The sequence below is a fragment of the Botryllus schlosseri genome, chromosome 15 (assembly GCF_051294905.1).
Source record: "Botryllus schlosseri isolate E-star chromosome 15, Bs_hap1, whole genome shotgun sequence".
Classification (NCBI taxonomy): Eukaryota; Metazoa; Chordata; class Ascidiacea; order Stolidobranchia; family Styelidae; genus Botryllus; species Botryllus schlosseri.
In genome coordinates, this window is record NC_137250.1 from 19,291,965 (window position 1) to 19,302,284 (window position 10,320).

Here is a 10,320-nt window from a genome sequence, read left to right on the forward strand (position 1 = left end):
TGACGGGATGGAATTACCCCTTTTCAAAAAATAACAAATTACCGCTAACACTCAATTAATTGTGAAACAACACAAAGTGACGTCACAACGTACACTCAAGTGACTGTAAAAAATATCAAGTCAATGGGAAGGCTGATGCTGGTTTTTGTGTTATCAAGTGGTCACATCTAGGCAAAGGGGAGCATAATTGACAGCATCTCATGCAATTGTCAATCGCAAATTTATTTCGATATTTCGGTTTACCACCGCAGAAAATCCTATTTCACAGCAATATGTCGAAGGAAATTCAGTCAGAAAGTTCAGTGCCATTATGATGAAGATCGGTTATTCATTTTGAAGGCCAACCCAAAATGTTCCAATATCTTCCCTTCTTTGAAGGCATTTTGATGATGTCAGACCTAATTTTCGGACTAGACTAGACCACACTGCACTTTTCAATACTAACAACTATATTTGTACGATATTGTTACTGCATTATAGGCAGGGTTGCCATCGACATGGAACCAAAAATAAGGACAGTCGAAAATTAGATTAGCAATAAAAAGCGTTTTTGTGCATACTTTGTAATTATGCGAGCCGTGGCATAAAGCATTCCATACTTTTCGCCAGAAACAATCTGCTCCAGCAACTCTTTGGTATTAGAAAGTGCTTCATGGATCTCACGACCGCTCAGGTCTAGATTTACTTTTACGCAGCGCCGAAACAGCACTTCGTCAGCCCCCCTCCGTAACCCAAAAAACGATGGTCTTGGGCCACCATAGGGTGATACACCAAACTTCTTCACCTCGTTGTGATTAGAGGCGTCAACCAAGATGAGAAAAGGCCGTGCACCAAGTTTAGACAAAATAATTTTTGAGCGCATGGAGCAAGAACTCCAGTAACAATGCTTGTAGTCTTGGTCCTGACCGAAGGAAACTTTACGATGTTTGAATCGGGGAATATTGATTTGAACCATTGCAATGTGCAATCGTTTGTGAGGAATGATTGCTGGTGTTATGGAATGCCCATCAGACCATCACCAGTAGCTGCCTTGTAATCTGTGATCGTTGGTGCTGAACGACTTGTGAAAAAATTATTCCTCAACTGGCTCGAATTAATCATTATGACACACTTTTTGTGTTTTGGGTATCATTGTGAGTTGAAATAGTTGTCTTTACTATGGCCTCCAGGTTAATTTCACAATTGCAGATATTGCAATGTGCGAAACACTCGCCTTTGAATTCTCTCTTATATAATTGTCACGAAAAATGTTTTTGCGCCTGCTCATTTTAACTAATCAGATTAAGCCGTAAAACTATATGTGCAATGTAATTTAGATAAATTTATCATAATTGAATAGTAGGGTAATTGTATATCAACAATCGTATCACAAAATGCAAATAAATTTATCAATGATTTATGGCTTTACTACTTTTTCCCCAAGTGTCGACTGCACTGCGCCTTTTTTTACTGCGCAGTAACTGTTGCCTTCCCCACAGCTTATTCTGCGGTAGACTTAACAGCAGGAATCTGGTACTGCTGTTTACTGCTAAAATGACGTCCGCTGCGGTAGCAGACGAAACTGCTTTCATTTATGATGTCATAGAATCTCCACGCAAAAGCATAATTTCAGAATAATATGGAACACAGATACCAGAGGAAAACGATCGAAGTTCTGTAGTGGTTAAAAATAAGAAAAAATAAGGACGCAAGTCGAAAATAAGGACATTTCTTAGAAATAAGGACGGATGAGTTTTCTAAGACTTGGCCCTTCAAAAGAAGGACAAATCTTAGAAATAAGGACGGTATGGCAACCCTGATTATAGGTGTAAAGCTGAACTTAAACGCCCCTTGTTGTCTTTCAATTTACCAGCATGCGTAACAATATATGATCCGCACTACTGCAAAATAAATTGGAATCACCTAGCAATATACTTAACTACATTCGACCCTGTTATTCATAATCATTATTGGTTATGTTTACTATGTTGTCACAGCAGGCATGGTGTGTTAAGTGAAACTAAAGTCTACAAGCTGGCAACAATATATGTTAGCCTACATTAATATTTACGTTTGAAAATATTTCAGTGCAGCGTTATAAGTTAATATGAAATGACAATTTGAATTACCCCCCCGGAAATCGGTAAATTACCCCTTTGGGGGTAATTACCCCCAGGGTAAGAACCACTGCACTAGGCTATTTGCTGATACCCCAAGGCAACTTCCAAAATTGTGAGCTCACTGGGGAATGCAGAAATGCTAAGAGTGCAATAAATTGGTAAGTTTTATTTCACTATATTTGATATACTGGTTGCATTACCATGTTATGTTGATTCAACCGATGATAATAATGAAGATCTTGACAAGATCTTAACCGAGCACTATATACTTCCGCTCACACTTTAACATGTCATTTTAACCCATAAATAGTGGCAACTAGTTTCAAAAACATCTGATGCCTCAAATTACATTTTAAAGCTACATATTTTGTACTTATCCAGCCATGCAGTATCTTTTCGTAACTCCACTCTTGCATCACCTGTTCTAGCATAGGATATTACAGAATCAGTCATACTCATTTAACTTCCAATCTAGTTTGACCACCAACTTTTCATGATCAATAACCACCAATACTAATCTTAATACATATAGCACTTTGGTAATTTATAAAGTACTTGTGAAGAAGTGAGTCATCTAAAAATGGTATTGCATCTTTCAGGAAATTGGGGCCTGTGCGGTTTGCCATTGGCTGTGCGATTCGGGTAGCAAATATGAGACTCTATCACGGACGGATATCGTATTTACCTGCTGTTAAAAACGCGTATTCGTTCGGGCGATCAGTATCCTATTTCGTAAGTTCGTAGTTTGAAAACTTCTGAATAAGAATATTCATTTATGTTTTTATAGTGATTTGACTAGAACTTGACTTCAAATTAATTTATTAGGTGAAATACCTCTTTGCATGCATCTAATACTTAATGCATTTATTATCAAACAGCAGTAACTGTGTCTTCCCACCTCTTGAATATGCGCTAACATTGCAAATATCGCTATCCATCTGTATAGTCGCAAGTGTGTTCCTTAGATTTGAATATATGGCGATCTCCCATGTGTAAATCATTTAGGCTAAATGTAATCACGCTACATTGAAACAATTTCATGAAATTTGAATTCCCGCATGCTGTTAGGCTTTAGTTTACCAGAGCTCTTGATCATATGATCCTGTTCGCCAACAGGACAGCTCTGCGAGTCGAAAAGGAAGCCGTGACGCCGCGAACAGCAAAAGCTCTTCCATCTCTTACGACCGCCGTTCCGTGTTTGGAAGGTCGATTTCAAAACATTGCGTCAAGGAGGACGCTTTACATACCGATGTCCATCTTGTGAATGCCACAAAACATCAACCAGACGAGGAGGTGCTGCAAAATGGGTACTTGTCTCTGCTTTGTCTTCAGCTAGTTAAAGTTAAAATCAGAGAATAACTTGAATCAGAACCGCATTATTCGATTAAAATCCTAGCTTTACAGCTATGCTGGTATTTTGCTCATGGATATCTAGAACTAGTTTCAAGATATCGGGATTTTGGTAAACCAAATTGTATATTTCATACGAACTCTAAATTAAATAGTATATTCATATTGAAATAAACCCGAATATTTTCGGCTGACACACACATCAGGGGTGATCGTCAGCAACCAGTAAATTATCTGTGACGGGTGTCAGCAGAAAATATTCGGATTCATTTCATGAATATATAATTCAATTGTATATTGAAGCTCTGTACCTCCGAGATCTTCAAAGACCTCTAAACTCACTCAGTAAAGTTTGTGTCGTACTACATCGGATATCCTGGTGAAAGCAATAAGCTGAATACAGTATACCTAGATGTGGCCGCAGTAATCAGGATTGTTACCGGAGGAAGTGACGTCATAAATTTCTACTCGAGTATGAGTACAAGCACTGATTTCCAAGACATGTCAATCTACTTCTTGTAGAAGTGAAAAATTAAAGTCTAGAATGCAATAAGATCACCTAACTTATAGTGTCATTGTTAAGCTTTATCTTTGTATTCAATAATGATATATTATTTCTGAAACTAGGAATCCGTCGTCACTTGCATAAGCGCCTATGCTTTCCCTCGTTGAAAACAAGGCATATAGGCTACGGCGGTTTCTTTCACAATAAAGCAGTCATGCTTTACACGTTTTTGTGAAGCAGCTGTTATTTGTTCATCATGTATTTCGTACCTCAACATACCCTTAATCAATCCTAAATCATTATCTGTCAACCTATATACAATGCGCTTTCAGAATCGCCGCCAGTAGCAGACTCCTTGTTCACCTAATCAGCAAGCTGCTGCTGATGTGGTCATTGAAGCATAGCCGATTATCCAATCAAGAGCCGTGGTTTCTTGATTACTAGTCTTCTCGCCGTTCTATGGTCGGTGGCACGCCCATTCTTCGGCAGCTACTTTCAAACGCTTTGCACGAAATCTTAACGGCCTTTCTGTGAGCTTCTTTCAGGCTCAGTGTCGTTTTTTATCAATAATCTATCGAATAAGACATTACAACCGAGGATTTGTAAGATTTTCCAAATTATGGACAACCCTACTGTCCATCCATAAATAATCGTTCCATTGATATTTCAGATTCTTGTATATTCAGGTTCTATTGATCTCTTTCCTTCCCTAGTCTGTAAAGTGTTTTCTACTCTAATCTGGATGTGCGTAGCTCATAAGGGGAAAAAACACTGAAAATCGAGATTTGTGTTCAGAGAAAGCGGCGGCATTAGTCCGGAAGATGGCAACACTCCGTCGACGTCAAACGCGAGTGACAGGGAAGAATCTGATAGCGCTGATGTGGCACCTAATGCGGAAAACCGTTCTGGTGAAGATGAGACAGCGCAAGATCGAGATGATGACAGTCATCATGATGTGCAAGGTGAATATTACGACCAGTGGCAGATTTTTTTTGTCTCAAAATCACCAATACTATCGCTGTCTCTTGGTATTGTATTCTGTAAAAGTGTGATGCATGCTTTACGGCCGCTGGAGCTGGGTAGAATAATTTGAGTGCTCGAATCTGAATCGAGATTATTGTTTTCTAGTTCTGAAATTATATGCTTCTTGCGACTAAGAGTGAATTTATCAATGAGAGTTTGATACTGCTTCGGATGCGGAAGGCTGTAAACCAGAGGTTCTCAAACTTTTTAGGCCGCAACCCAAATCTGAGTTTAGTGGCATGTCGCGACCCAAGCCTCAAACATCAAATAGAATGTATTTTTAATATTTGTATGCTCTGCTTTTCGGACATATGACGTAGACAGCACAGGCAGCAATTGTAGGGTAGTCAACTCATCTGTATGGAACATTTCAGCGGCAATCGATGTCCAATTGGGACGCATTATTTTCCTCTACGGTCGCATTTGTACTACTCAGATTGCAACGACGGAACTGTACAGGTGCAGACCATTTCAACAATCGGACATATCAATGTCTAAGGTTTTGGCTAACCAGCAACAGTCATTCTTGACCACGGTATTATCGCCACCGATCTGTTTGGCACCGCACTTTGCCCAGCCGTATGCCGGCCGAAATTTTGTGTCTTCACGTATACCGGCGCGTAAGAGGTTGGCCTCAAAACATCTGTGCATCATAGTCTCGCTCCCGCTCATTGCACACCACTACACTGAAGCATCCAAACGGTCTCCGACGGTATTTTCCTGAGAAACCAATGTCAGTTGAATCTTGTCATGAATTCAAACTAATTTTGTGTAATACAAAGATTGACACATTTACATAATGAAGCAAAGACTTTTCTGTGTGTCTCGCTTATTGTCAACAGTACTCAACACAGTGACCTCGAATATGTACAAATGATCCGCATAAAAGAAGAAAAATTTGCAACAAATTCAGCAAATATCACTTCGATGAAAAGATCGCTCGGGTGCCGTCGCGACTCATACTTTGAGAACCCCTGCTGTAAACTTTGATTGGGTGTATCGCAGCATGCAACATATCTAGTACAACGCCATGTGCATTGGTTGAAATGATATATTTCTGAAGTAGTGATCAAGCTACAGCAATGTCATACAGCATTGCGTGTTCGACTAATCGACATAATACCAAATAAACTTTAGTGTGATGAAAAATTGGCATTATTTTCTTTGTGTTTGCATAAAAGGTACATGTTTGACTTTCCACGTAATTGATGCTGCTCCGTCGTCATATTATTCAGATATTCGATTTTGCCCAAACCTATTCTTCACTCCTTAAAATATGTTTTGAGGCCACGTCATATTTAGAGAGCAGTTGCACCTACATAGAATTGGCTGCCGGTCGATTAATTCCATCTGTTTCTGTCTTTGTAGGCGACGGTACACGGACACCGGTCAAAGTCGACCAGCCTGCAGAAGTCGCAATTGCAACGCGGCCCGTGGAAGTGCCGGACGCGATACCCGCAGCTTGGCGGGACTCGGCTATTGTCTACCATTTGAGGGCTCCGTGCAGCGAGCCCGCGCCCGAAGATTGGGCCGTCATCGAGTCCGAATTCGTTTGGGTCACGTCCATGTACTTGAGCCATATCGGAAATGAAATGATGGGCGTGCCTCAGGCCAAGCTTGACGAAGATATTCTCTACATTTACACGCTCCGAAAGGGAATTGTAAGTTGTTCTTGTTATTTTGTGCGTTTACATAGCCGTCACATCACGGGTGGTTAGTGGTGGAATATTTCTACATTTTTTGAGTACTCAAGTTGGTTTTGCCAACTTGCACCAACTTGATTGGTGTAGCCTACTATCAATCAGCTTTTTTAGGGTCGAAACTGCTCACTTTTCAGTATTCCAAAAACGTGCAGAACAACTAATCACACTACAAATAAGTTCAATTTTTGAAAATATACTTGGTAACCGTGATACAGGGCTATTTTGACGACATGTGGCGACAATTTTACATAAAAATGATACATGAATATCCAAAAATTTCTGTCAACTTTACAAGATCTACTGTGTAACAAGTAAGTTGCTTTCCCTAAAAAATGCAGTTAAGTCGAAGTGAAAAGTTGTCGAGAAACATAACCACTCAAGTGAGTAATGCGAATAGGCTAAACCTCCTTGACTATTATGAAATATTAGTAGTATCCTATATGTTCACTGTGGGTCCCATATAGCTTGTGTGTCGCAGGCTGCCCGCTCCTGCAGTAAAGTATTTGTGGCCAACTCAAATCGGACTGAAATGTCAACGCCTGAATCTAATTACATCGCTTACTTCTGGGATTTGTAAGCTCTGAAATTAAATGCCAGCCGTGTGGTGTTTCGTGGGGGGTCGTTGGTTGGCAGCAAAGTTCTTATACCTATTCCTAGTACTGAACAAGGTTTAAGACCCAGGCTACTTCAACACTTGCTAACGAAATTTCTTGAGTGATGTCAAACAGATAGTTATTTTTCGTAAGTTTATGCCATCGCAATCGTCGAAGCCGTTGTCTGATAAATACTCTTGAAATTTAATCCATTTGTGGCACCATAAGCTAGGGTTACCGTACGGATTTGCCCTTTTTTTAATAAATTGAAAGTGTCAACGGAGGACGCCTAAATGTCCTCTTTTTGGGAATTTGTCCTCTTTTTCTATAAAATGTCCTGAAATGCGATCAAGAACTCGACCCCGATGCAGCAAACGTCAGTTTCGTAAAAAATCAGGAAAGCCGGGAGTCGAACCAAGGTTTTTTTTTTTAGTCAACAGTCATCAGCTCACTGACTTTGGTTTTTAAACCATGTCGACAGAAACCCTGCTGGCGGTGGTAACGTTACTTTGTATCAGTGTTGTTCATGTCTAAACCATTCGGACAGAGCAAAGCCCAGATGGTCAGCGTCCTTCTCGGCTTCGAGGACGGGACCCACATCGAGAAAGGGGGCGACTTCTCGTGCGTCATCCCGTGCCGGGCTGTCCGTCTCGAACCTCTCAACTTCATCACTGGTCACATGACCGTTGACGGCGAAGTGACGTCGCATTGCTCCATCCAAGCCTCGATCACCCCGCATAAAGTGAATATCATGTCCAGCGTGTCCGATTAAAAACACGTCCGCTATCCTGTGATTTCCTACGCTTTTTACAACCGATTTTTTCCTCGCCAGAGTCTGCAATTATTCCGCGCGGCTGTCGGAGATCATATATTATTCTATTTCGTCGAGGCACTTTACTGCTTATAATCATTATGAAATTTGAATATATGCATATATTAGTTTGTCTACCTTCAATGTATGGAATATGGATTTACACTGCTAGCTTGTAGGGCTGAGAGCGCAGTGATTCGAGTGCTCGAATCCGAATCGAGTATTGATTGGGACGATGCAAATAGGAGGGTAAGAGACGGATTTTTTCAAGCATTTTTTTCAAATGAGTTTTTTTATCAGCGAGAACCACAGTTTTACTACTCGCTTCTAGCTGTACAAGCTTTGAAATCTCATCGACAAAAGGTGTGGCACAAAGCCAAGCCACGCAGGGCTGTTCAAAAATAACTTTTTTTCCAAATTCCAGTGATTCACTGAATATATTATTGGGTTGCCTAAAAAAAAAACTCATCAAATTCGGCTCGATTCAGACCAGTAAAAGCCGAGGCAGACCCAATTGAAATTTTTTAAATTTACGATATAAAATGAAAATAAAATTTCAAATTTTACTGTCAACCCCATAGAATTGTTAAGCTGCCTAAAAGAACGATGCTTAACAATTTTGTTCAATTAAAACCAGTAGAAGGGAAGTTATTGCAGCTGAAAGTTTATGATTTGCAAAAATAGCATAGACGGTAAAAAATCCCAGAATTATCAATGAAAAACTCGAATGGCTTCTTCTAATGGGTTGGAATTACGTAAAATTCGTTTTTTGCATCGTTTCGGTAGACACTAAACAATTTTATCGGGTTGACAGTAACATTTGAAATGTTTTTAAAAATTACATACTAAATTCAAAAATTTCAATTGGCTCTGCGTCGACTTTGACCGGTTGGAATTGAGCAAAATTTGGCGTGCGGCCTTTTGTAGGCAACCCAACAACATAATCAGTGAATCCCCGGGATTCGGGAAAAAAAAAGGTATTTTTGTACAACCTTGCCGCTCACGTTGGCGGAAGCGATATTTCTCTGAAATAGTGATTAACCCTCCTTATTGTTTTAAACGCCCTGTTGAATAGACGTAGCGATAACATGTTGTCCAATGTAGTGTATAGTTGACATTCTTTTTTTTGTGGTCGCATCATAGTTACATATGTCATACTGTTACAACATCATAAACAGTGGTATTCATATACTCGATTCGGAATCGGATTACTCAGGTGCTCGCTCATTCCCAGCTCTACCAGTTAGGTATTTTCAATCATGTTATTTCGAACACACCTTGTTGGCTACTCCGCCACAGGTTACATATGCAAAAGCACTCTCGTGACGGACTTGATTTCGGTGGTTATTATCATTATCAATAATTTCTTCCCCTTACTCGCTTCGAAATTTATCATTCCGCATCCTGCTATATCTTCACGTTTCCCGCTCGCTGTTTTTTAGTTTGACGGCAGCTGCTGCTTTCCGTTTGATACTGTGTGATTTGATTTTGGTTCCGTACATGTCCTAATTGCGATAATATGTGTAAACGTCGAAATTTAGCAACTAATGAGTACTGCATTGTCGTTTAGGGATGATTTCGTTATGCCTACCTAGTAATTGTAATAAGTATTTATTTTTCTTAAATTTCAATCGTATTAGTACCCGATCGAATGTAACAAGTCACCCATGCTATTCAGGGGGCTCGAGCAATGTTATATTGTTGTAGCAAAATATCAGGTCAGTGCTGTGAACTCATAAAAAATTGGCCTCCCTCCAAATATTATTTCTGGGTACGCCACTAGTTTATCTGCGATGTGCTGCTCGCGTTGTAGCATATGAGTTACTAAACAGAAACCAGGAATATATAGAACTATATATCCCTGATAGTACCGTAGGTATATTCGTGAGTTCGTCATTGTTTCACTGTCATTTCCAGCAAACTTAGTCTAATTGATTTGGTTTAGTGCAGGAACGAACAACGCGGTGCCCGCGAGAACCAAATAATTCGCCCGCGGTCGCAGTGGTGAATATTCAGATGGGGGATTTGAAAGTCGAAACGGAGAATCGCTTCATATGAACAACGGGTAAACATGAGTCAGTCGACGCTAAGAAACATACGAGTGCAGTTTTTAATGGGGGCGTTTCACGTCTTTACCCATGCCGATGCCGAAAGGGAATCTAGTTAATCCAGAGTCTCAACGAGGAGATTGGCGCGCAGTGCGGCAACCTAGCTGGGTCCAGAGATGCTGGTGTGA

The 10,320-nt window shown here is 40.2% G+C and overlaps 1 protein-coding gene across 1 annotated transcript in view; it reads left to right on the forward strand.

Moving 5' to 3' along the window:
• Positions 1–9,780, forward strand: part of LOC145456951 (sphingosine kinase 1-like) — a 30,771-nt gene extending 20,991 nt beyond the window's left edge. The window contains exons 8-12 of the mRNA XM_080335100.1: positions 2,699–2,831; positions 3,216–3,406; positions 4,750–4,916; positions 6,346–6,638; positions 7,821–9,780. Coding sequence (XP_080191226.1) covers positions 2,699–2,831; positions 3,216–3,406; positions 4,750–4,916; positions 6,346–6,638; positions 7,821–8,045 — 1,009 coding nt within the window. The 3' untranslated portion in view covers positions 8,046–9,780. The remainder of the gene's footprint in view (positions 1–2,698; positions 2,832–3,215; positions 3,407–4,749; positions 4,917–6,345; positions 6,639–7,820) is intronic.
• The last annotated feature ends 540 nt before the right edge of the window (positions 9,781–10,320 follow it).